The sequence below is a fragment of the Oculina patagonica genome, chromosome 6 (genome assembly GCF_052425735.1).
Source record: "Oculina patagonica isolate OP01 chromosome 6, crgOcupat, whole genome shotgun sequence".
Taxonomy (NCBI): Eukaryota; Metazoa; Cnidaria; class Anthozoa; order Scleractinia; family Oculinidae; genus Oculina; species Oculina patagonica.
The window spans coordinates 2,006,625-2,031,458 of record NC_135763.1 but is presented as its reverse complement, the minus strand read 5'-3'; the positions used below and the strand labels follow the sequence as shown (position 1 = coordinate 2,031,458).

The window sequence follows — 24,834 nt, the reverse complement described above, 5'->3', positions numbered from 1 at the left end:
AATGAGGAATGAAAAATAATAAATGAAAATGGTAGCCTGCGAGCAGGCTCTCTATTCGGGGGCAACGTGAATATATGAATAATTGACTCCTAAAAAATAACACAACAGCGGTGATAAACATTATGAAAAATCGCATTTTAACTGACGTTTCGTTGCTAGCTACATCATTTTCAAAAGTTGACGTTAAAATTGGCAACTATTTATATATTGTTATGAAAGGGGTCTGGTTAAGCTTTAGGGTTGGGATAAGCCCTAACCCTAATCTTTTTCTAACCTTTCCCTTGAGCAATTTCCCGTACGTTCCTGTATTCTGTTACCCATTCAATAATTCTCCGTTTTAGTACATCCTTGTTTTCAATGAACCTGCAAATGGTTAGATGTTCTAGTCCTCTCCGCGGATAAAGACGATAAACCGTAGGCCCCGCCTCCTGCATCTTTAGAGTTATGGCCAGCAGGGGACGTAAAAGAACCCACACACTTATCACTGTCTTATCGTAAAGAGTAGGGCATGGAGTTCCCGGTGTTGTGGTCTGGTCTTTGCTCGTTATACTGTGTGCCCTGTTGAAATGCTCGGAGATATTAGCTGTATAAGCTACTCTGCAAATCCGAAGGTAAATAAAACTGTGATGAATGTATGTATGACGATGTAATACTTATTTGTTGATAGTAGTAGGTTTATCTTTCTTTTAGCTCTGAGGACAGAATCAGAGGTGAAATTTGACAGGAGCCATAAAAATTTTATTTTCTTGTTTCCCTATTTTTTGTGGAACATTTCACATTTCCAGTCTACCATATTTAATCATCAATATTTCATTATTCAAAGAATGCACGATTGCTCTGAAGGAACAGCTATAACGGAAGGTTGTTTCCCCAATCCTCCAGCATGAGCATAACAGTTGCTTTAAAAACTCCGCATAACTTAATTTATCTGATTAACGCAAAGTCTGCCCGTGACAACTTACTTTTTTATTGTAAATTAATTTAAAAGTCTTCGTTCGAGACACAGTTCATAGAGGGAGATGGTAAAGACGCCTGGCAAACATCAAAGGAGCAAACAAAATGGACAAGACTTATGTTGGAAGGTCCACGACCCTGCACATCTTTTGTTTTGCGCTCATACACTATGCATGAATTACGTAATTGCAATGTTTCTATCGGTTGGTTGCATGAACACATGTAACCACCTATTGTATTTTATTAGGTTTTGTGCAGGGCCAACCCCTAGCTAACATCAGTAGCGAACAAAAACATGCAACTAAGAACTTTGCCGGGATTCCAAACCATTTCCCTCTATTAACTATGTTCGAGATGGCAACAATTTATCATGAATGAAAGTGAGTGAAGAGAGAAATTAAAGCAAAACAAAAACCAGTGCTGAAATCTTGTAAAACTAAATTGGAAGTTAAAGACAAATCTTAGTCCGTTTTGAAGTTTCGAACAACTTGACCCAGAGAAATCCTGCGCAATACGGTTCTTCTTCAAGGTAAGCTTATCATGCATTGTCAAGGCAAAAATGGACTAAAACTATTGATTTCTTCAAAGTTTACTTTTCGTCGTCTCTTCGGTCTCCTTGGGCTTCTATAAAAAACACCAAATATTTTCGTAAAGGCTGTGTTCTCAGATATCGCCCTGGTGATGAGGTTGAGCCCTCGTGAACATCTTTTCAACGCGCTCTTTTGATATCCCAGTTGTTGTTCTCCAAGCTACTCCCAGGAATGATGGCGCCCATCAAAAATTTGCGTTCCGTAACTCGGCCACTTTGTGCAAAATAAATGAATCGCTGGCAAAAAGATTGATGTGACCACTGACATCTTGCCAGTTAACACTGGGTGCATCATCTTCAACCTAAATAATAAAAACAAAACATCCGTGGAAAGATTGCAACTAATAAACAGTTTTGTCGTCATGTTTCTTCTTTCACTGAATCTTACTTTGCTACATGAAGATAGGTTAATTATGGTGAAAATGTTTCATGTAGCTGACATGTGTTATTCGATTTATATTAATTAAATTTTTCAGCCGGACTATCAGATGGATGTTCATGCATGCGTGGATTCGTGGATGGTGTGGGGTTACCCGAGAAAAAGACTCAGATCGTAATTTACCTTCTTTCCTTCAATCTAAACCTTCGCACTTAATCCGTCCCTCCACACCTCCATACCGTTCCATACGTCCAAACCATACTTACATACCACATACCTACATATACACTTTTTCTCTACTTCCACACCTCAATAGCTGTACACCTACACAATGATTTCCGTCTCGTCTATGTACCACGATTCAGCTCTACCCCCTAAACCCCCCTACCAATTCAACCTCTTCCCCAGGGTCTCTCGTATTTCCGCCTGCTGCAAGACCCTAGAAGTTGCCACCCTTCCTTGACGGGTACTAGGAATACTGCTACCCTCCCTGATAGCATGTTAGACAGTCGCAGGATCACACCCATCATTTATGCCAAGTTTGCTCCCCCCCCCCCCCCCCCCCAACCTTCGCTTTTTCTATTTCCCATACTAGATTATCCGCTCGGTATCTAGAAATGTACGATCACGATAAGCGTTTTCTAATTAACAGAAGTTGAACTTCTTAAATACCTCAAATTCAATATCACCAAGGATTTCTCTAGTTTCATCATGGAAATGCAAAGCCACTGTTTCCATCCAGGCATTGTCTGTATTTCTAAGGTCATCTATGTATCCTTTGTTGACCTTCGCGATTATTAAGGATAAATTTTAAAAAGAAGTCAATGATTAAGCAAGCATCATTTGCTTGGAAAGTGCCTTACTGTACCTAACGCAGTTATCTGATCTCTCGTCTAATTTGTTACCACTTATAAGTAGACTGCGACCAGTATAGTCTCTCTTTTTGCTTTAAAATCCGTGGAACGAACGCAAAAATAGCAAGCAATCGAGCGTAAAGTTCGAGCGGCGGGATTTTAGTGAATGTTTTATATTTTTTTTACCCGGTTAGTTGCTTAGTTGATTTAAAGCTTTCAACTGATAAGAAAATACTGCCATAAGAAGAAAGCAAATCAATGGAAACACCATCTAAGACTAAGTATAATTATAAGTTTTGGTAGACATTAAGCTGGAGTTCTTTGGGCAAAACGAGGCGTCGCTAAAAGGGTCTGTCCAAGCTACTAGAACGCCTATTTGTATAATGTATAACAGAAATACCAGCGTAAGTCTACGCAAAATAACACACCTCTATAGCGTTTTCAATGATTGTATGAACACGCTCGTCCGCGTTTTCCATTTTGTCGAGGATGGCGGGTTTGAGGGCCGCAAAAAGTTTCTTGATGAGAAGTTTTTGTAACGTGCTCGACACTGAATCACCAACATCTATCAGACCCTGAAAAAAACGAAATATGCACAAAAAAATGAACAAAACTAAAAGAAATGACAACTAAGCCTGCACAGCAGTTACTTTCTTTTCAAGCGCGAGAGACGAACGACGAATCTGCATGACGATAAGGAGAGAAGAAAAAACTCTTTATTCATCTTAGTTGCACTTTAAGCCTGTGCGTGCCTTCTTCGCTTTCGGAAATAAAGGAACGACGTCTGACGCAGGCTGTAAAGACAATGTTTGAATTCGCTTACGAAAACTGTGATGCCGGGAAAATGTGAGAAGATCATGGCAAGCTGAGAAAAAGAGACGAAGGAAATCCACTCTGCAGTATAAAAACATTGGAACCAAGGCTGGAGGAATTAGACTGACTGATTCAATACCAAAATATGTAATATGTGTTTATGTAATCATCAATTGTATATAGTTGGCTATCCTTATAAGTGAAATAATGGAAAGCTGCTGTTGTGTCACATTTGTTTGAGCTGGTTTCTAAAAAACGTCAGTGGGACTCACGGAACCTTGCGTCTGCCCCTTACCCCTGGTATTGCCCATTCCAAGCTGTCAATACTTTTAACAGCCACAAATTCCAGAACGCTTTTGTCCTCCTTTTGAACGATCAGTCCATCTTCACCAATCTTCCACCTGCAAAAAAGAAAACAAGTTGAGAAAGTTGCGCGAGATTTTTTAACCAATCACTTAGCGCAGTAATGTAAAACCACAGGCAGACCCCCTTGTGTTCGTGTATGCCTTGCGTGTGCGCATGTCTCGGCTTCTTCTTTCTCTCTTGATCATGGGCGGGGTCTGTGTCGTCGCTCTCCTCGCCGGGCTCGGGGGCGCCACGCTCCCGTCTCTTGTCTTGTTGTTCCCAGCATTTTCTCTTGTCTCTCCCTCCCCTCCCCACCCGGGAAAGCAAACGCAAATTACTTTCCACGTTCAAGCAAAATCTGCTTTAACCAATCAGAAGCTGTGACTCGCTCTCACGTTTTCCCGCGCTTCGTGCCTTCGAGTTTTGATTGGTTCACTGGATTGTAAGAGTCCTTTGTGATTCGCTAGAGTGATAAATTCAGTTTTGATTTTACTGCACTCAATTGAAAACCACAAATGCAAAAAATATATAAAAGTAAACATGTCTCACCTTGTAACCACAATTTGAGCTGCATGATTGGGTCCCCATCGACCAAACAAGCCGCGTCCTGCGACACCTGTCCTGCCCACAGGATTTCTACATGAAAATCAAACGAGATAAGTTTAGATTGGTTAATAAAGCACAATAACAGTTGGTCGCATATGTACGGGGATGTTCCTCAGAGATGCACCCACGGGGACTCACATATGTACGGGGATGTTCTTCAGAAAATTTCAATTTAACCCCTGAAGAAGACCAACCTGGGCTTGGCTAGAGCTTTGTTGGGCCACTAAAACAGACCAGGTTTCATACCTTATCTTTCTAGACCACCAAACACAGAATGACGATGTTCTTCTTATTTTTTTTCACGTGCAATGCTAAACTTTGCAACCCTGAACCCTGGCGTTCTGTCCTGACATCTGTAATACTCATACTCGTCGCTTTTATATGGGAGTCGCCCCGGGGTTTGCATGTACGTAGTATATTGTATGCTCAACTCCATTAAGTGTATGCTCAACTCCATTAACTAAGTTTTTCACTCCTAAATAAATCGTCTTATAAATAAATCGTCTTTATTTTACGAGGGTAGCACGTACCAGTCTTGCGACTGACAAACCTGTGGCGCTCGAATCCCCGATCAAATTGTAATTTAGAAGTGTTGATTTTTGTGGAGGTAGGAAACCGGAGAATCCGGAGAAAACCCTCGGAGCAAGGACGAGAACCAACAACAAACTCAACCCACATATAGCACCGGGCCGGAATCGAACCCGGGTCACATTGGTGAGAGGCGAGCGCTCTCACCACTGCGCCATCCCTGCATCCCTGCTCCTGTAATTCTAAAACACCAAAAGTCTACTATACGTTACCGAGGCAATTGATTGACCACATCAATCATTCCGGTATGACTTCTTCTGTTTATCCCTTTGTCGACGCAGTTAAAGGTGATGATTACACTCGTGTTGCTAGGACTTGAAATATAAATAAGTTAACGTTAATGAAAGGGCGTAGATCCTTACAAAAAACATTGCAAGCTATGGCAAATAGGTCGGATGCATGTTGACGCTTGTTACAATGCAAACCAACATACACAGAAACGGAAAAACGAACGAGCACACCGCGGCAGCCAGAGAGGATGAGGTGGAGTAAGATTTGTTTCCGCAAACATCCATCGAGAACGAAATCTAAATTAACTTGATGTATATGTATTTTAATTTTCCTTTCTTAGTAATCTTTTTAAATTATGTACATATTTTATTATGTATTTTTTAATGTCTTAATATAGTCTTGCGGTGATGGGAGTATGTCGCCTGTTGTGGACGGAAACATTTTAACCATCGCGTGTTGTATTTAACAAACAGTGATTAAACCTCATTTAATAGTTAATTACCCCCTCCCCCTTGCATTTTATAATTTTTAAATTTTGTATAATCTTACCCCGCGGGGGAAATGTTTTTTTTTTTGTTTTAAAAAAGAGGGGGGGGGGGAAGCCGCAAAAAACGGGCCCGGCCCGGGAAAAAACCCTGTTAATTTTTAAAAACCAAAAAAAACAACTTTTTTCCCATATTACCTAAAATAAAATTTACCATATTTTGGTCATTTCAAATATAGTTCTATCAAAAACCATTCAATATCTGTTCTTATGAACAAACATGAATATTTCGCTCGTTGGCACTTACCGATAGGTTCAACTATATAGTCTTGCAGTGATGGGAGTATGTCGCCTTTTGCAAGACCCCCCACTATGTACATGTAGATGTAGATGTAGAGAGCTTCACACGTTAAATATAGTTCCATTCGTTTTCCTTTATTGTGATTTTCGTTTGTTTTGATTTTTCCCATTTTAATTTGGTTTCGGGCAGTTTCTTGGTGTTTTCAGTTCTTGATTTTTTCATGGTGTGGCAAACGGTGGTATCACCAAGTGACGTAAAACAAACAAAAGTTTGTCTAGTGCTTTGAATGTCGTTTCACTATTGGTTCAGGTATAGTTCGTGGGATCTTGCTTGGTAGACAGCAAGAAAATCGTCCGGCAGGGACGACCTGATTTTTCCATCTATATGGCGTTTTGTCGTTTTGTCGAAAACAAAGAAAAAAAAGCACAAAACGCCGCTCTCCTGAGTCCGGCTGATCGAGCCTATTGCTGCCTCTGAACGCGACAAAGCTTCGCAAGACACCCTTTTGTATTGTGGGGGGGGGGGGGGGGACTTGTAACTTGAAGTGGGGGCGCAGGGGGCGGGGCTTAAAAGACACTTCTCTTAGTAATTCCTTGTTTTTCGGAAATATTGGAGGTGCTTAGGCCTCCAGCCCCCCTCCCCCCCCCCCCCCCCCCTTCCCCCCCCCCCCCCCCCCCTCCCCTATCTTTACCATGCACATAACCTTCTTACTTACTCCAGTATGTCAGGATCTGCCCAAGGTGGCAAAGTTTGAACTTCTTGCGCAGTGTACAATGGTGGGTCGTAACCTGGGAACGACTCCTGCAAGGAATAAAACACAAATTAGTTATCGTCAAAGTGAAGGACAACGTCTAAATAACGTAATAAGAGGGATCTGAAGGGGTAAAATGGGATTTAAACTAGAAAATAAAATCGATATTCCGTATCCTTGCGAACTCATCATTTAATTTTAAATAGCTTAACGAAATTCCTATTGGGGAGTTTCTTGTGAGCTCGCTTCAAAGTCAAAGAACCTTCAGGTTTAGCTTTTACACTAATAACTCAAGAAGTATCACAACATTTGTTTCTATAAATTGAATGGTCAATATATATTTCCAGTATCTATATATCACATACCTTCCAGTCAACAAGGAAGTCTGGTACGGGGTATCTCTGTTGATTGCTCTTTGGGTACGGAGACTGCCTCGCGAGCACGTGCATAATATTTTCACGTGCTGCATGTTTGAGAGCGTTCTTCTTTGCACGTGCGGCTGCAGTTGAAAGGCGTCGTCTAGTGAATTTGAATCCCTCTGTATGAAATTGAAATTCAGTTTATCAGTCAGTTAAAATTTGCAGATGGTTGGTCTTCCTACACGACTGGCGAGAAACCTAAGCAGAATAGGGCGGAGTCTTTGAAAACTCTCTCCTTCCCATTTTATCGTTCCAATATTCGCGCTCCCCGCCCTCTATCGCGTTTTACTCTCGCATGTGTACCGCGCTCCGCGCTCTACCCCAATAAACTACTTTTTCTGCAAGCTACCCCATTCCTCTTTCTTTCTATTTGTGGATTTGTCGCTACTTCATTTCCCTTTATACAAGAAAAACTGACAGCTATGCTGGCTCCCGTAATTTTTCGGAAAAAAGAAGTTTTGTTGAAGGCAGAGAAAGATGGGTGCAGGCGATCTGCCGCAGTTTATTTCGTTCGCATGATATTTACAACTTATTATTGGCCTGCTTTCAATCGGTTAGGCCAATTTTTTTTTTTAGGATTCTGATCATTTTTTTTTTTTTGGGATGGGAAAATTAAAAATTCCGAATTTTTTTTTTTTTTTTTTTTTTTTTTTAAAAAAATTTTTTTTAAAAAATTTTCCCTTTTTAAAATTTTTTTCTAAAAATTTTTTCTTTTTTTTCTTTTTTTTTTTCCCCCCTTCCTTTCACCCCGCAAAAAATTTCGTTATTTTCATCCCCCCTTTGCTATTTTTTTTCATTTTCGTCGAGACACGATTTTCGTGATCTTTGTAAAAACAAAATTTTGTAATTTTCGTCACTCGTTCAATCCTGACATTACTCATCATTTTGCATATATTAGTATTCATAACTGCCTGTTTTACAAAAAAAGCCTGCAAGCTTATAACCTGGTAATTCTTGGTGACTCCTGGATGAGCCTTTTTGTAGACTAGCAGCGCCACTCTTGCTTCTCGTCTGAGCCCCTTCATAAGAAAACCTTTGAGAAAGGGGCCTGTGCCCACCCGGACCTGAAATGTATTCCAAGTAATCACTGTTTTAAGTTTTATATATTTATAAAATGGCCGATCTATTTAGAATATTATGTCGATTTCCTTATATGATCTGTTTTTCGAATAATCAAGGCATCAATAAACAAAATTCAAGAAATTGTAACATGAGTGAAAGTTTATTTATTAATATTAGTTTTATGGATCACAACCCAGTGAAGAAGACACTATTCAGACATTTTATTCCTAGTGAAAAATTTTAAATGCAAAACTGTAGTTCATACCACTGCATACTTTGGAAAATCTAATAAAACCATTGTCAGATTTAAACTGCTTTACGATAAAACAAGCGTAATATTTGCAAAAAAAATTTGTTTAGACACTTCAAGAAACGAAATACGTCAAATAAATTAAAGAAAAAAGAAAGAGCATGTTAATCTTTGCACCTGTGAATTCAACGTCTGATAAAGACACGGTTCTCCCAGACCGCGCGCGTTCGTCATCACTCGCTAATGTTCTTGGTTCAGGCGCCAACTCATGTAATATGTCCACAATTTTGTGCATGTGTTCTTCTAGTCTGGTAAGCCGGGAATCCAGGGTGGTAATCGACTTTTTTCCCGTGTTGGACTGACAGATGGACTCTTTGTACATATCTTGCAATTGACAGGAAACTGATTCCATTCTATGACATTCAGCAATATATAAAATGAAATCACTGAATTACAAATCGATCGATCAATCAAATAAACTAACAAGCAGTCAAGAAAACAACCAAGCAAGCAGGTAGGCAGGTAGTCATTCCATAGACAGTCAGTCGGTTGGTCGATCAGTCAGTCGGTTTGTTGGTCGGTCCGTTCAGTCGGTCTGTCGGTCCGTCGGTCAGTCGTTCAGTCAGTCAGTCAGTTAGTCGTTCAGTCAGTCAGTCAGTCAGTCAGTCAGTCAGTCAGTCAGTCAGTCAGTCAGTCAGTCAGTCAGTCAGTCAGTCAGTCATGATCAGTCAGTCAATCATTAGCTGTACATGTATTACCTGTCTCCTATAACTCTGATTTTCTCTTCTTGAGTGGCGTGAAGTAATGTATCTTTCTCTCTGAGGAAGCAATCCACACATCGCTCTTCAAACATCGAAATCTTCTGAAGATCGTTCGGTTCTAGGAAAAGCTCTGCCAGAGAGGAAGAGAAACTTTTAAAGCGTGGTAAGTTAAATCTATCAGTTTAATCACACAGGCGAGAGAAGGTCAGAAGAACAGGATGGGAAAAAGTTGTCACTGAGAGGCAAAGGCTCTCAACTGCACGAGACTTTTTTAGGAAGTGATATTTTATGTTGTGTTAAATAGGAAACGAAAATCGTACTTAGTCCAAAACTAGAGTCTCCTTGGTTTTTGTGCCCTCGTCTCCGACAGTTTTTCAGCCAACGATATAAGCCTTTGATCGCATGGATCACGTGATTAAGGATGATGAAAGGAGGTACTAGGACTGGCCTCTGTGCATACTCCATGACCAAGTAATAACGTTGAAACTTCCATATCTGATTTGCATTGGCCTGTACGCTGGAAAACGTGTTACTGAGGAGAAAAGGATAGAAAAATATTCGTAAAAGAAGTGGTCGAAACCAAGTTATCTTTCCTATCTGTATGTGTTTATTTGACAGTTCATAACTTGGCTAATTTTTTTACATATTTTTTGCGAGTGTTGTAATTTTGTTGTTTTATGTCCAGCCCGATAAAAGTTCAGAGTATAACAACTCCTTGTCATGGAGCAATTTTCACTTCAGTGTCGAAATTAATTCTCGTTTGCTTTGATTTTGCATTACTTCGATTAGTGATTACTAGTTAAAAGTAGTCACGCTACTATAGCGAATAAGAAATAAAAACAAAACCAATCACGACTCGATCGCGCACGTTTTCCCGCTACATGTACACGTATTTTCTTCGAGTTTTGATTGGTTCACTGGATTGCCTGTGTCCCTTGCGATTCGCCAGAGCGATTACTTTGGTTTTGTTTTACGACACTCACTCACTCATGATCACTCACTGACTACTCTACTTAGAGAGTTCTAGACCTACTATTTTGCCAGTAACCTGTTCGCAATTGTGAGCAATGTGATAATTTGATTTAGTTGTTAAACTAATTCGATAGTATAGTACTTATCAGTCGTAGCAGTAAATAATTAAAATAATTCACTCACTTGAAAATAGCTATGAGAAGATTTAGAAGCAGAATATTGGCGACCAAGAGATAAAAAGCCATGATAAATAAAACGATAGTGTCTCCATGACTGTCGTTTCTTGGAGTTCCAAAAGCTGTCTCTGTCTTGCTGACTGGAATGAAATCGCCGTTAAAACAATTAATTATTTCTAATTCACATGGTCAACACTGTCATTTTTGCACTTCATTGGTTTTATTAAACTAGGAGTTACATGGACTAGTGAAGTTGCAGTCACGATCATTGGAGTATTAGTCTTATTAATTTTTCTCTCGGTACTTTTGTGTCCTGTCTCTGATAGATAATTGCACTGTTTTGAATTTTCCCACGTAAGCAACAACCAATGAGAAACGGTGCAAGAATCTCTGCAGAATAACGTCATCAGAGTGGAATTTTTCGAGCCAAATCAGACATCCCTTGAGTGGGGGAAGAGAGAGAGCTGTTAAAATCGAAAAGGTTAGGAAAAAACCTCATTTTAGCTTGCACCTTTCATATGAAGCACCTTTACACCGACTAAATCTGCACTTTACTTCTTGTTTTTACATTACCCTTGTGCGGCTTTGACTTAGGAGCCCCGCAGATCCCACATACTATTTCTAATTGACGGTCTATGATTAATTCCTTTCTTTAAAGTCGGTAATTCTTACGTGTGTCTGGTGGATCCACAAACAGCTCTCCGTAAACCTGGAAATAAGGTCTGAAGAATATCCGGGACACCATCGACCAGGAAGCAGCCTCGTTTGGGTACAAGATAGCCTGCTGAGCGACTCCATACGCCAGGAGAAAGATAACCATGATCAGAAGGAAATACAGCATATCAACAGTCTGAGGAAGGAAAGAAAAATTCGTCAATACTACATAGAAATAGACAAGGCTTGTTTTTGGGCCACCAGGAGCCATGTCGGTGCTGCACTCCGGTTTCCGTAGAATTGATATGAAGCGAATATGATTACTCCTTTTTCTGCATGTTCACAATAAATTGCTTCCCAGTACTTTGGGTGTTTTCAAACAAAAGAGACTTAACTGAAACTGGTTATCTTTTTCAACTGGTCCAAATTTTGCGCTATACACAAACTGCGAGAAATGTAAATTTAGCTGAAGTTGTAAGTTTCCTCTAACTCTTCTGCAAATACCGTGGATTACATTTTTATTTGTAAGTGTAGTAGCTTTAGAACGTCGTATTTAGAAAAATTGGCAGCAAAAGGGAGAGCTTAACGTCTTTAGTTTATTCATCCTTCATCATAATAAAAAGGAGATACCTGAGATATTGGAGAAATAATGAAATAATCCTATGAAAAGGAGACACCTGTGGTACCTGAAATTGTGTATGGCCGAAGAAATCTTTTTTAACAGCGCTGCCACTGATTGAATGATATTTGCTTACCATTCGTCCGATCATCACCACATAAGGTCCCAAATGTTTGCTGACTGAAAAAATGTCCAACAATCGGATGATCCACAGCATCACGTCGAGGCAGTAGACCACGTGACCAGCACTACGCGTGGTTGGATGAAGCCTGAGTCCAAGACCAACAAAAAATGATACCACCGCGAAGCCGTCAAGAAGATTCCATTTACTTGATGCCCAGTCTTTGAATTTGCTGCCTAACGTTGGTGGCTCAGAGTGGAGAATCTGACACGAGAAAAACATAGTTGTGAAATTTTGCTGCATTGTTAGTAGTAATAAATGATAAAGATGGTAAATTTTTAGTGGGACCCAGATTTTTTCTTTGACCCACGCTCGTGACATAAAGAACATTTCATTTTTATCATTGGTAGTAGTGTCTCGCAAAGGCCAAAAGTTGCAGGAAAAGACGTTTAATGTGGGGTGTTACACTGTTTAACGCTTAAAAACGTCGGTTTTCGTCGTTACCTGTCTAATTTCCTCAGTACATAAAGTACAGACGAAGATGATGAGCACGATCTCGCTGATCGAGGGAATGTTCTCTTGGCGTACAAGAATAACATAACTGAACAGGACCAAGAACGCTAAGTAGGCAAACTGCAATCAAATAAAAAATAAAATTGTATAACAGTTAGAGTGGTCCTAACTTGATTAAACCATAGTGTGTGACCATTCACATGGAAGCATTAGAGTAGTACTTCCATGTGGTACTGTTTATTACGCTGTGCTTAAAACCTCCCTAGTGTGGGGACCCCTAGTGCGTGACCATTCAATTGAGAGCTATTGAACAGTTATTTCTCGTGGTACTGCTTGGTTTTCAGTGTTTGTCGTGCTTTGTCAAATGGTTTTTCTTTCTTTCAAATTACACGTTAGTACTCTTGGAAGTCTAACCGTGACCACTGATTACAATTACTGCCATGCTCACCACGTTGGACCAGAATTTAGTAACAGGCGCCTTGTAGAACTCCAAGATCTTTTTTCCCCATGTTAGTTTCACTACACGAGTCTGCTGAGTCCACACCTGGTAAGTAGGGATCCTGTGCAGCTCACGTGACATAGACAGCGCTCTGAAGGTACGAGAAAACAGCCATCATCTAATTGAACACATATCCTAAAGGTCGATTATATATGAAAACTCAGGGGCAAAAACAGAACTAAGCTAGGGAGTCAGGTAACGTCTTTTTATAGTTTTGAAATTTGAAACTGATCAGTTGCCCTCTAAATTACAGTGTGCTGATAATAGATCATTCTTACTTTATATAAATGTTTTATGCTTATTACATGTTTAATGTTTGTTCACTTCATTCAGACGTGTATTATACTACCCTTTTTGATTCCTCTTTGTCTGACTTAACGGACTTAACCCACTTGATCTACTCGTTTTAGATAGAAATCGGTACATTTTATTTATACCTCTTGACCACAACGAAGAGGCTAGATTTGGGGTAAGTAGTCCCAAAATATAACAAATCTCTCCTTAGACTGCTAAGTGTTGCAATGCTAAATGATATATATTCCTCTTGTTCTTTTGTGCTCTGGCTCGCTGTCGCCCCTTAGGCTCGCCCAAATGCAGCGCGACTCTTACCGTGCACTGTAAGAGCCAATAATATGTATATACCTAAGCTCCATTGCCCCATTCTCTCCAGTCAAAGCTCGGCTTGACCTGAAGGGGCGGTTTTCATGTTCGTTTCCAGCCTCCTCCTCCTCCACCTCTTCCTCCTCAGCTAATTCTTCGTGTTCTTCGAATGTCACCGGCATCGTCATCAGTTCTTGTTTTGTTTTGAATTCCAGCAAAAATATCGTTGGTGGTATCAGGAGACCTAACATGGTCTAATAACATGAAAAATAATGGGAATTGAAGTTGTCCTTTAGTAGCATCTTGAATAATGATAATTAAATGAATCGAGTGAGGCCTTATTATAAACTACTTATTCAGGTTTACAATGGTTATGGCGTTCATAGTGGCTTATTTGGTAACAACACGACGATAGTATAAATAACAGCCTGAATCATGGTAGCTATTTCAATTAACGTTGTCGGATGGAAGCATGCATTACAAGTCTACGAGACAATGCCGAATGGTTGTCTGGGTATTCAGTGGGATTTCGCATATTGGCGTAAAGGAAATCTACAAGTTCGTATTTTGCACGTGATATATTTGTCTTTCCTCTTAGAGACCCGGCGAACAAAAACAGCCGTCTTAGTGTCTTACCTTAATAGAAGACCTGTGCGCTGTCTTCATTGCGCCTGTCCATATATCGGTAAGAAGAGTCTGGCAACTAACATGAGCTAGAAATTCCTCGTGTTCAATAGCCACAGCAAGTGACAGACATGTCTGGCCGCCCCAGTTCTCCAAGTAATAGGTTAGCAGTTGTTGAGTGAGCTCCTCATTCGTCCGAAAGCACTGATCTAACAAACCCAACGCCAGTCGCTTGAACTCTCTAAGCATAAACAGGAAAGGATTAGAAGCCAAATGTAGTGAAAAATTTGTGCCAGATTTGTGTAGTGGAGTACTGTAGTGTAGTGCAGTGCAGTGCAGTGCAGTGCAGAGCTATGCAGAGCAGTGTATTGCAATGCCGCAGTGCAGTGCAGTGTTGTGTTCTTTGGCAAGGCACTTTACTCTCACAGTGCCCCTCTCTACCCAAGTGTATAAGCCAAATGGTGTGATGGGCCACTTGGCTCGAACGCAGACTTTATCTTGACCCTTTTTACCACTTATCAAATCAATCGAATTGCAAACTCTAGTGTGAACTCTGTGTGAGAACAACTGTGATCTAGACAGTTCCAGGAGACCAAAAATTTTACAAACAACACTCACTCGACATGCGCGTACAGCTCATCAGTGATATCCGCCTTTGCGTCATCACGCTCAGTCAGCTTGGCCATGACGTTGTACAATTTTCCCACCACAAGCGCTCGCGCCAGATTCTCGTCTCCACGCTCCCACATAAAGAGCGCCATTTTCTGCATGTTGCAAAGCACGGACCATAACAGCAACTCCTTGAACGGGTTGGTCACGTGAACGGCGTTCACCATGTGGTCACGGTGCCCATCCACAAACATTGTCGTGTTAGCGATATCAAGAGCCTTTGAAAGGAAACATTTATTAATTTCTGAGGTTGCAATGACAAAAAACGAACTAGACTTATTGAAGTACAGACTTCAAATGTAAACCGCTTAAACGTAGCCCCAACGAGTACGGCTGCCTTAAAATGTATTAAACAATGTACTGAAGTTTTAGACTTCAAACGTTCCATTTACTGATGAAATCGTCGCTACATCAAAAACAAAAAAGACTTTTGGGGGGCATCATACGGGCTGCAATTTGTCTGTGCAATAGCTAGCTAACAATAAGCTGCTTCAATCTTTTTTTCTGTATTGCACAAACCAGCTAGTTTCAAGAAGTTTTGAACTAAGTTAGAAAAAGTAATACAGTTTGGTGTGAATAAGGACAACGCACCTCTGAGAAGAATCCCTATTCCCCTCCAGCGCGCCCGCCCCGCCCTTAATTACTTGGGGCGAGGATAGAGATACCATGATCATGGACTAGGGCACCAGGGCACTATATGAGGCAGCTTGGCGGAGTGGTTTAGGGCGCTGTCGTTGTAATCCGTAGGTCCCGGTTTCAAACACTCCACCCTGCCACTAGCTGGATTTGTTCTCGGTCGTCCCGAGTTCAAATCCTCAGTCACGCTTTGTATAAAGCCAACTGGTCTGCCTCCTGCTAGTTGGAATTTTTAAGTATGTTATGTTCATTTAAAATATTTGTGGCGTGTTCCTGGGTGGGTTTCCTCTCTTCTCCGGGTCGTCCTCCTCCTCCCCCTCTCCCCCCTTTCTCCCCCCCCCCCTCCCCCCTTTCCTTTCTGTCTCTCCTCTTGGCTTCTTCTTTTCCTCCTCCTTTTTCCTTTGTTCTCTCTTTCTTCTTACTTCGTTTTCTTCTCTCTTGTTTCTTTTCGCGCCTTGGCTCGCTGCTCGCGTCTTGCGTCTCCTCTTCCTTTTGTGCTTTCTGTTTTGGTGTCTTGTCTTGCTGTGTTTTTTTTTTTTGTGGTTTTTTCTTCTGTTTTTCTCTGGTTCTACTTTTTTCTGTTTTTTTGGTTTTTCGTTTTTTTGGCTCGTGTCGCCGTTGTCTCTCTCCTCCTCTTTCTCTTCTTTCGGCCTTTTCTCGTTACGTTTTCTTCCTTTGTTCTCTCCGTCTCTCTCCTTTCCTTCCCCTCTTCGTTTCCTCCTTTTCTCGTTCTTCTGTTTTTCTTCTGTTTCCCGCTTTTTCCTTTTTCTCGTTTGTTCTTGTTCCCTTTTCTCCTGTCCCTTCCTTTGCCCTCTTTGCCTCTTGACTTTTTCTTCCATCCCATCTATTCTTCTCTTTCCCCCTGTTCGTATTCTGTTCTCTCCCTTCTTCTCTTCTTGTCTGTCTCCTTTCTCTTTTTTGCTTGCTGTTCCCTTCCGCTGGCATCTGTGTCGTGGCTGTCCTCCTCCTGGCGTTTCTGAGCTTTTTGCTTCTCCCTCTCACTTCTTTATTTCCTTCGTTGCTCCAATTTTGTTTTCGGGTTGCTTTTTTTCCGTTCGTCTTCGTTTTCCTCTCATCTCCCTCCTTCGTTCCGTCTTCCCTCCTGTTCTTCACCCTCTTTTTTTTACAGCTTCATTCCATCGACCACTCCCATTGTTCTGTTTGGTGTCACTTCCTTTCTCTATGCTTGATCCTTCGCTTTGTCCTTCCCTTTCCCTATCCCCATCTCTGTTCCTTGTGACTTGCTGTCTGTCCTATCCAGTGCATGGCTTCATCCCTTTCACACACATGTTTCACCATCCTCCAAGGAATGTCTTCTCTCGTTTGTTTGTCTTCCTCTGTGTGTACTTCCCTTCCTCTTTCTGTCTGTGCCTTCCCCTCCCTCCCGTAGGCTTCCTAACCCCCTCCCCCTCCTACGCCTTTTGCCGTTCTCCCACGCTGCTGTCTCTCTCCTCCTTCTTTTGTGGCTTCTTTTTTCTCGATCTCCACTTCCTCTTTCCTTCCGCTGTCCCTCCCACACTTTTCCTCGACATCCTTGAGCTCACTCTCCAGTTCGAGCCTGTCTTCTTCCTTTTCCTGCCTTCCCGTTATCACGCTCTCCATCCTGTATCAGTAGAGCAGTTCAGAAGGTCACCAGTTACGCTGTTTGGTCCTCGGGGCATCGGGGATGATGGGTGGTCCACCCCTATTTTCTTCGTGTCACTTTATTGAAGAGGAATTAGCTCTCCCTCTTTTTTTCCCCTTCCCCTCTGTCCTACTTAGGTTAGGGTTAGGGTTGCCTTTCTCTCCACCCCCCTTATCCTATCCCCCCTTCCTCACACTCATGTCTCAACTCATGGACTTCCACGTACCAGTACATCTTCTTCCGTTCCCTTTACATGGACATTTCCCACAGAAGGACGAGCAAGCGCATGCGGTTTTGGTCCGCGTGATCTTCTTGCTACGCCCGAAACACAGTTGCTGCATGGCTTCGTTCTTCCTGATCCGCGTTCTTTATTGCCGTGGCAAGTCCCTGCCTCCTCTTCTTTCCCGACATTTCTTTTGCCCCTCTCTCTGTTGTGTAGATCGTGATTTTTGTTTTGTTCTCTCTCTTCCTCCCCCTCGGACTCGCTGATTTTTGCTTCTGTGTTTTGTGTTTGGTTTTCTTTCTTTCTTTTTTTTGTGTTGTGTCGTTTTCCTTTGTCTGCTGGCTCTTTTGTCGTGTTTCTTGGGTCTGTTGTTGTTGTTGGTGTTTTTTCCTTCGTGTTGACTTCTCTCCGATGGGTAGTTTTGGCGTCGTTTTCTTTTCTTCGTTTCTTCCTGTTCTCCTCCATCTCTCTGGTGTGGTGCTCTTTTTCGGTTGTTCTGTCCTTGTCCTCGTTCGCTTCCTCGCGGTGACCTCTCATCCCTGCCACTCGTGTGGGGGGGGTGGGGCTCCTTTGTCGTTGTTGTGGTGTGGTCTCTGTCCCTCCTTCTCTTCTGTCTTCTGTTTTTGTTGCTGTGGTGCTGTCTCGCGTGATCTGGTTCTTCTTTCTGTTTTGGGTTTTCTTTTGCTCTTTCTCGTCGGTCGTTCCTGTTTTGTGTTCTCCTCCTCTGGCCTGTTCACCTTCATGAGTGTCTTGTACGGCTTCGCCGATGTTTTCCCCTTCGTTTGTTTCCCCTCCTCCTCTTTCTTCTTTTTCTCTTCCTCTCTTTTTGTCCTTTTTTTCGTTGTTGGGGTCTCTTTTGTTTTTTCTGTGTGTGTGTGTTGGGTTCTTCTTTCTTCTTGTGACTCTCTGTGTCTTGGTTGGTTTTCTTTTCTTTCCTGTCCTGCATCTTGTCTTCTTGCTCTTGTTCCACTCCTTTGCTTTCTGTGGCCCTCGTCCGCGTTGGTGCGGTGTTTTCTTTGCTTGTGTTGTGTGTTTTGGACGGGGGGGGCTGCCCCCCCCCCCTTTTTGTCGTTTCTGTGTTGTTTGTTTTTTTTTTTGCGGTTGGTTCTTTTGTCTCGCTTTGTGTGATGCGTTGTCTTGGTTTTTTGGGCTCTGGTCTCTTCTTGGGTCTGCTGTTTTTCCTTTCTCCTGGTTTTCTGTTTTTGCTTTCTGGTTTTTGTTTTGTCTTTTTTCGTCTTGGGTTCTGTCTGTGTGTGGGTGTGAGTGTTTCCGTTTTGTCTCTTTCCTTTTTCGTTTTTTTCTGTTTTTTGCTCCCCGCCCCCCCCCCCCCGTTGCTCTCCCTTCTTTTGCCCCCCCCCCCCCCCTTTCTTCCTGCCGTCCCTGTTTTGTTTGTTCTCTGTGGGGACGTGCTTTTGTCGTTTTCTTCCTGTGTCTGTCCCTTCGTGTTGGACTGCGTCCGGTCTTTTTTTTGCTTTTCCTCTCCCTACTCCTTCCTGTGGTGTTGTCTCTTGTCCTCTTTCCTTTTTTCTTTTTTGTCTGTTTGTGTGCCCTTGCTTTTTTTCTCTCTTCTCTCTTCCCTGGTCTTCTCTGCCCTTTTTGTCTTTGCCTTCTTTCTTTTTTTTTTGTCCTCTTTGTCTCTCCGCGTCTTCTCTTTTCTCCTTCCTTTGTTTGTTGTTTCCTTTTGGCCTGGTGTGGTTCTCTCCCGTCTCTTCTTTCTGTTCCTGTGGTCCCTGTCGCTGTCTTCTCTTTTCTGCGACCGTGGGTTTCTGTTTTTCTTTCTGCGTGTTTCTTTTTGCCTCGTCGCGAGTTTCTTGTTTTTTTTTTTTTTCGCTCTCGGTTCTTTGTTTTCTTTTTTTTTTGCTTTTTTCTTCTTCCTCTTCTTTTTTTCTCTTTCTTTCCTCTTTTCTTTCCTTCTCTGGTAGGTCGACTCTGTTGTTTGCCTGTTCTCGCGTGGCGCCCTTCTCTTCCGGGTTCTCTCTTCCCTGGCTCCCGTGTACTCTCTCCTTTCTGTCCTTCTGTCTTCCTTTCCCTTTCTGAGTGGAGACACCTCTCTTTCTCCTCTTCTGGGTGGTGCCGTGCTTTTCCGTGGGTGTCTTCTGTTTCCACTTTTCTCTCTTCTTTCTCTTTGGGGGGGGGGTCTGGCACCCTCTGCATCTTCCTCCCTCGTGTTCCCCCCTCTTCCTCCTTCCTTTCTTTCTCCCCCCCCCCCCCCCCCCCTCCTCCACTCTCCTTGTTTTCCCTCTTTTGTGCTTCTTTTTTTTTCCCTTTCCTCTTTGGGTCCTTCCTGCCTTTGGGGGGGGGTCTCTTTTCTCTCCTCTGCGCTTTGCTGCCTGTGCTTGCTCTTCTGGGTTTCGTTCCCCTCTTCTCGTGGGCGATCAGAGTATGTCTTTTTTTCTTCGTGCTCTTTTCTCGCTTTTTTGTATATTGGTGGGTGATCGCGGGGTCTCGGCCGTTTTTCACCTTCTCTCTTTCGGTTGCTTCTCCTCCCCGTCTCCTCGGGCCTGTCTTTCTTTCCTTCCCTCCTCTCTTCGTGTTCGGGTTGTACTTTGTGTGTGTTGGCATCGTGCTGAGGGCAGTCCTCTCTACACGGGGCTGGACACACACTAACTCGGTGTGGCGTCTTCGATTGCGTACGTCTTTGCTGTGGTAGTCTTCGCTGTGTGGTTCTGTGCTGTGTGTTGTTCCTTGGGCCACTTTGTTGTCTACTTTTGTGCCCACCTCACTTTCTTGCTCCGTGCCTGTGTGGAGCCTGTCGCCTCTTGGCGTCTTCTCTCGCTTTCTTCCTGCGTTTTTTTCCTCTGTGTTTTTTTTCTCCTCTTTTTTAATACTTCCTTTCTGCTTCCGCTGTTTGTCTGTGTACTTAGTCTAGCTCCATCCTTCTTTTTTCTCGTACTAGGCTTCTCTAGGCCTTCCTTTACGTTGCTCGCTTTTTCTTTCTGTCGCCTATATTACCTCCTGTTATCTCCTTTCCCTGTCCTCCTCTCGTGTTTTTTTTCCTTTTCCTTTCTGTAGTCCACACTCTTCGCTTTTCCGCTTAGTCACTGTTCCATCAATTCGCCTTTTCTTGTTTTATTCTTTTCTTTTTATGATCCCTATGAGCACAGAATCTATTTTTTTCCTTCTTTTTTTTTTTTTTTTTTTTTTTTGCCTCAGTGATTCCTGATACCACTTGAGTTTTCCCCTCTAGGGCGAGACGGTGTCGGCCTTCGGGTGGGGGTGCGCACCCCCCCCCCCACCCCTCGCTTCCCTGTGTCGTCCCCTTCCCCCTCCTCTCCTACCCCCCTGTGACTATCTCCCTTTTTGCATCTCGGGGTGGGTGTATGGGGGGGATCTTGCCGGATGCCTAGGGACTTGTCGGCACAGTGTTGCTTGTGCTGTGTTGTTAAGATACACGGCTACCGTGTTTCCCGCAGTGATGTGACGGGCGTGCCTCTAGGCAACAACAACGCTTTGGCGGCTGGATTCACTGGCTGGACCAAGTAGAGCTAGGTCAGCTAGTGGCGGCGGGCTCGGACTTGGTTGTCACGTCGGTTTGGTTTTCTTTGCCGCGCTTCTCTCCCCGGCCTCTTCCCCCCTTAGCCGGCGGAGCCGTGCCGGACAGTGGCTCTGGGGATCGCTGACCTGATGGCTGTCGGTCTTCTCCTCCTCCGCCACTTGTTTCTGTTCGGACTGGGACGCGGCTTTGGGACGGTGCGAACGCATAGCTGAGTTTGTCCATGATTCCATCCGCTCATGGTAGGCTCGTTGATCTTCGCCCGCTACCGTTACTCCTGTTTTCGTTTTGTAGTTCCGTTTTCTCCGTCTGTCCCGATTCTCGCTAGGGATGAGGTGTTGCCGCTGCTCTCTTGTCTGGTGGAGCTCGTCCTGCTCCCAGTTGCCGTCTTCGCGGGGCTGCTGGGTATTTTCCTTTTGCATTGCACACAAAACGAGTACAACGCTGTGGTAGCTGCAGTTTGCGGAGGGCTTCCTCCTTATCTTTTGCGGGTTGTTTTTTGCTTTCTCGTCTGGGCCCCAATGATCGAGCGACCATTCTCTTGGGGTTGCTGTTTTGTTCCCGCTTCGTTGCTGCTTGACATGCTGATTCTACTCGGAGATGGAGTATTCGGGGTTCGGGGTCAGTGATCGGGGCAGAAGTTGACTATGATGTTCCACAGGCGCCAGACACCGGTGCGTGGATCTCGGTGGGACAAACACTGGTGTGATGCGTCACGTGGGTGAAGCTGTAGGTCTACCGTATGTCGTGGGCCAGCTAGGCGCGTCCAGCTGCATTTGATTGGTATCGCTACCTGGGGCATTGTGGATCACAGGACGGACTAATCGACAGCAGGTCGCGCCATGTGCCCCTCGCGCAGTATTGTCCACCCTTCATATTTTCGTCTTACTGATTGCATAGTCTATTTGGCTATTCGTATCTAGCTCTTTGACACTGCTATTATTCTGCGGTCGTGGTAATGACGCCGCAAGTCGTGCCTCACGCGCATTAGCTCTGTCGGCACCAAATGTGGACCGTGTCTGAGAGGAGGTATTGAGACCATAATGTGCTCTGAAAGGGTGGCTTGTATATAGGCAAGAACACTACCCTCCTAGCCTACTCCTTCCCATCTGAGAGTCCCCAGGGCCTAATGTACTCACGAGATGAAGCTGGTATGATTTCCACGGGAGTTGTCACGTACCACTGACCTCAGTCTCTGTCGAGGGAGCTTGCCTCGACACAATCATTCCATTCCTGGTGGATGATGGAACAGCGGAAGTATGGAGGGAATCCCATTCCGTGCCAGCCTTCCTGCTCCGAGAGCTGGTGTATGTCTGATGGTACACTTGTTCGCCGTCTCGCATGTGTTTCGTGGTGCTTCTTCCCCAGCTTAGTGAGTGTTTCGCTTGGGCAAACACGTCTCTTCCACAGTCGGCTTGTCGTGGTCTCTGGTTCCTGTGGTTCTCGTTCTTGGAGGTCACCTCCTGACCGTGTGGATCTGTGACAGTATCGCTGTCCCGTCGTCTGCTGAGGGCGCGGAGGGCAGCTGATTCGCGCTGCTCTGACTGTCCTCTGACGGGTGCGTATAGTGTTCTTTGCTGCTACCTCTCTGCGCCGCCCCCGAATAGCGCCGCCCTCGAATGCGCCGCATTTAGGACAAAAGATGCGCCGCCCCGAATAGCGCCGCAGTACCGATGCGGCGCTCGTTCGGGTCCGTACTCAGCACTACCACTCCCGCGATGTTGCGTCTGGGTCGGCCTCTTCCGTGTTCTCTGTGTGTCCTCCGCGGTGCTGCTCCACTTCTCCGACTCGCTCGGACGCTCCTGTGTGATCTGGGTCCCCGCCCGCGCCCCCTCGATGCGCCCACGCCGCCGCGGCCCCGGGGTGTCGGCGCGCCCCCCGCCTCCCGGGTGTCTCGGGGTCGGGCTCGCGCGCGACCCGGTCCTCGCGGTCTGTCTGTCCCACTGGGACGTCTGAGCACGCCTCAGGCGGGAGAGCTTGCATTCATCTGCTAGTGGGGGAACAGAGAGTGAGTGGGGAGACAGAAGAGCGCAAGTAGTCGGTGGTTCGGGTCGACCCCCTCCTGTCTGATCGCCCTGCTCGCGATGGCGTCGGCGACTCGGCTGGTATGTCTCCGGTGTCGGTGCTTCTCGCGGACGCTGCGTTTCGTGGATGAGGATGGCATCGTCGACGGCGATCGGGGCGCTGGGGCTCTAGCGCGTACCTCGCATGTGCGGCCATTACGCGAGCGCACTCCACGGCCGGCATTTCCAGTGTTGCTCGTCTTCCCCGATACTGTCGTGATGTCGCTCGCTGGGGGATACGAATCATCCCTGCGCGTTCCGCGCGTTGGAGTTGCACGCTCCGTGGGATCCTGTGGTCTGTGTCAGTCTGACCCACAGGGCAAACGATCACACATCCCGATTGCGTGGTTCCTACTCCTCTGGCACTTCGCATTCTCCCCTGTGTCTGTCTGAGTGGGGTGTCTGTGCTTGCGCACCATGCGTCCGCTGCAGACCAGTGGTGGCCCTGATGTCGGCGACTCGCAGATCGAGACAAGTGGGAGGGGTGGATGGATGGGTCCGAGCCTCTCCCGCCGTCATGTCAGTCGCCAGTCAGTCAGTCAGGTCTGTCTCACACGCGTCACGCGTGTCATGTCCACGAGTCTCCCCGCTCTGCTGAGAACGTAGTCATGTACGCTGCAAGAGTATGACAGTGGAAGTGGCCGTGCCTCCGGTCGCGGGACGTGCCTGGGTGGCGTGACGCTGGAGAGCGATGAGGAGCTCTGTCACATCGGTCGATGGTCTTCTGGAGATGGTCGTGGAATCCGACTCGGAGAGGATCTATCAGCGGTGAGGACATTTCATTGCTGTCCGGCTCACTGGAAGAGACAACTGTGGCGCAGTGACGTCTCGCGACATACCAAGTGAGTTCACTCCTATCAGTGGACGAACAACTAGAGGGGGCATAGGTACTCGAACAGTTCATACAGTAGCATACTCGCTTCCTCTGTTTCAGTGGCATGCCTGTAAACCAGCTGTCTCGAAGAATATACGAAGCTAAGTGCATGACCACTATAAACAACATTTACATTTTTTACCAACAAAGAAACAAAAGACATATTCACCCTTGTTATCGTGTTATATTTATCTCCGTGTCCTTTGTATGTGCTTCCTAGTAATCGTCGTATGATACTGTTGACATCGGAAAGGTTAAACCGACCAGAATCTATCTGTTGGAAAAAAGTGGGACTTAAGTGCTTCTTATTTAACTGATTACACTGCGGGCAAGAGGTTTCTTTTTCAATACTTACTTTCTCTTTCCCAATCAGTTGTCTGAATACAGCACTCGACGAAGATTTCCTCCTCTACAGAGAAACCAGAAGATGCGTTTAACGGAGTATGCATACATGTATCAGTATGAACATGTTCGAGTACCAATTTTTATGTGCCACCCTCTTTAAATAAAGTTGTCTACGTTTCTACTCGAAAATAGGAGTGATACTCTACTTTTGGTATTTTGTTCAGTGTTACAAGTAAAAGAACGTCAAATCATGGCGCCACAAAGTTGTCTTCTTTCCAGGTGAAGCCATAAGCAAGTTTACATCTAGCTTAAATTCTTGAGTTTAATGTTCTACTCACCGCTTTGTATAGCTCCTCTATCCGAGTTGTCGTAAGAAATTTGCTCATACTGACACCATTCTCCAAAAGAAGATTCACAAACTCGACACGATTGTTGACTAGAGCATCCATCATCGCATCTTCCAAAGCGTCCATCTGTTAAAGAAAAACACAAACACCAGGCTACTTAAGTCTGTTCTCTGCATAGGAAGAAAATAATACCGGAATGTACGCAAAGCGGCCTACATTTCCACTGTCTATTACATCTTTGCAGCGTACTTGGATGACTTCACAGTAATCTTTTTCAACATAGCTACAGAGCGGGGGAGAAAATCTTCGTGGAACAATGAAAATGTTCCTAACATGACATTACGGTGTGATGACTTAAAGACCTGACTTGACATGACATGGCATGACATGACATG

General features: G+C 44.3%; 1 protein-coding gene across 1 annotated transcript in view; it reads right to left on the bottom strand.

Annotated features, from left to right (window-relative positions):
• Window positions 1–711: 711 nt before the first annotated feature.
• The window catches only part of LOC144656072 (transient receptor potential cation channel subfamily M member-like 2), a 31,283-nt gene continuing 7,160 nt past the window's right edge, over window positions 712–24,834 (bottom strand). The window contains exons 11-33 of the mRNA XM_078516291.1: window positions 24,431–24,565; window positions 24,103–24,156; window positions 23,917–24,021; window positions 14,784–15,052; window positions 14,178–14,406; window positions 13,584–13,795; window positions 12,891–13,032; window positions 12,434–12,562; window positions 11,945–12,193; window positions 11,208–11,385; window positions 10,543–10,675; window positions 9,708–9,919; window positions 9,385–9,517; window positions 8,804–9,039; window positions 8,259–8,378; window positions 7,261–7,433; window positions 6,860–6,945; window positions 5,341–5,442; window positions 4,484–4,570; window positions 3,885–3,990; window positions 3,205–3,351; window positions 2,595–2,708; window positions 712–1,845 (exon numbers count right to left, since the gene is read on the bottom strand). Coding sequence (XP_078372417.1) covers window positions 1,729–1,845; window positions 2,595–2,708; window positions 3,205–3,351; window positions 3,885–3,990; window positions 4,484–4,570; window positions 5,341–5,442; window positions 6,860–6,945; window positions 7,261–7,433; window positions 8,259–8,378; window positions 8,804–9,039; window positions 9,385–9,517; window positions 9,708–9,919; window positions 10,543–10,675; window positions 11,208–11,385; window positions 11,945–12,193; window positions 12,434–12,562; window positions 12,891–13,032; window positions 13,584–13,795; window positions 14,178–14,406; window positions 14,784–15,052; window positions 23,917–24,021; window positions 24,103–24,156; window positions 24,431–24,565 — 3,468 coding nt within the window. The 3' untranslated portion in view covers window positions 712–1,728. The remainder of the gene's footprint in view (window positions 1,846–2,594; window positions 2,709–3,204; window positions 3,352–3,884; window positions 3,991–4,483; window positions 4,571–5,340; window positions 5,443–6,859; window positions 6,946–7,260; window positions 7,434–8,258; window positions 8,379–8,803; window positions 9,040–9,384; window positions 9,518–9,707; window positions 9,920–10,542; window positions 10,676–11,207; window positions 11,386–11,944; window positions 12,194–12,433; window positions 12,563–12,890; window positions 13,033–13,583; window positions 13,796–14,177; window positions 14,407–14,783; window positions 15,053–23,916; window positions 24,022–24,102; window positions 24,157–24,430; window positions 24,566–24,834) is intronic.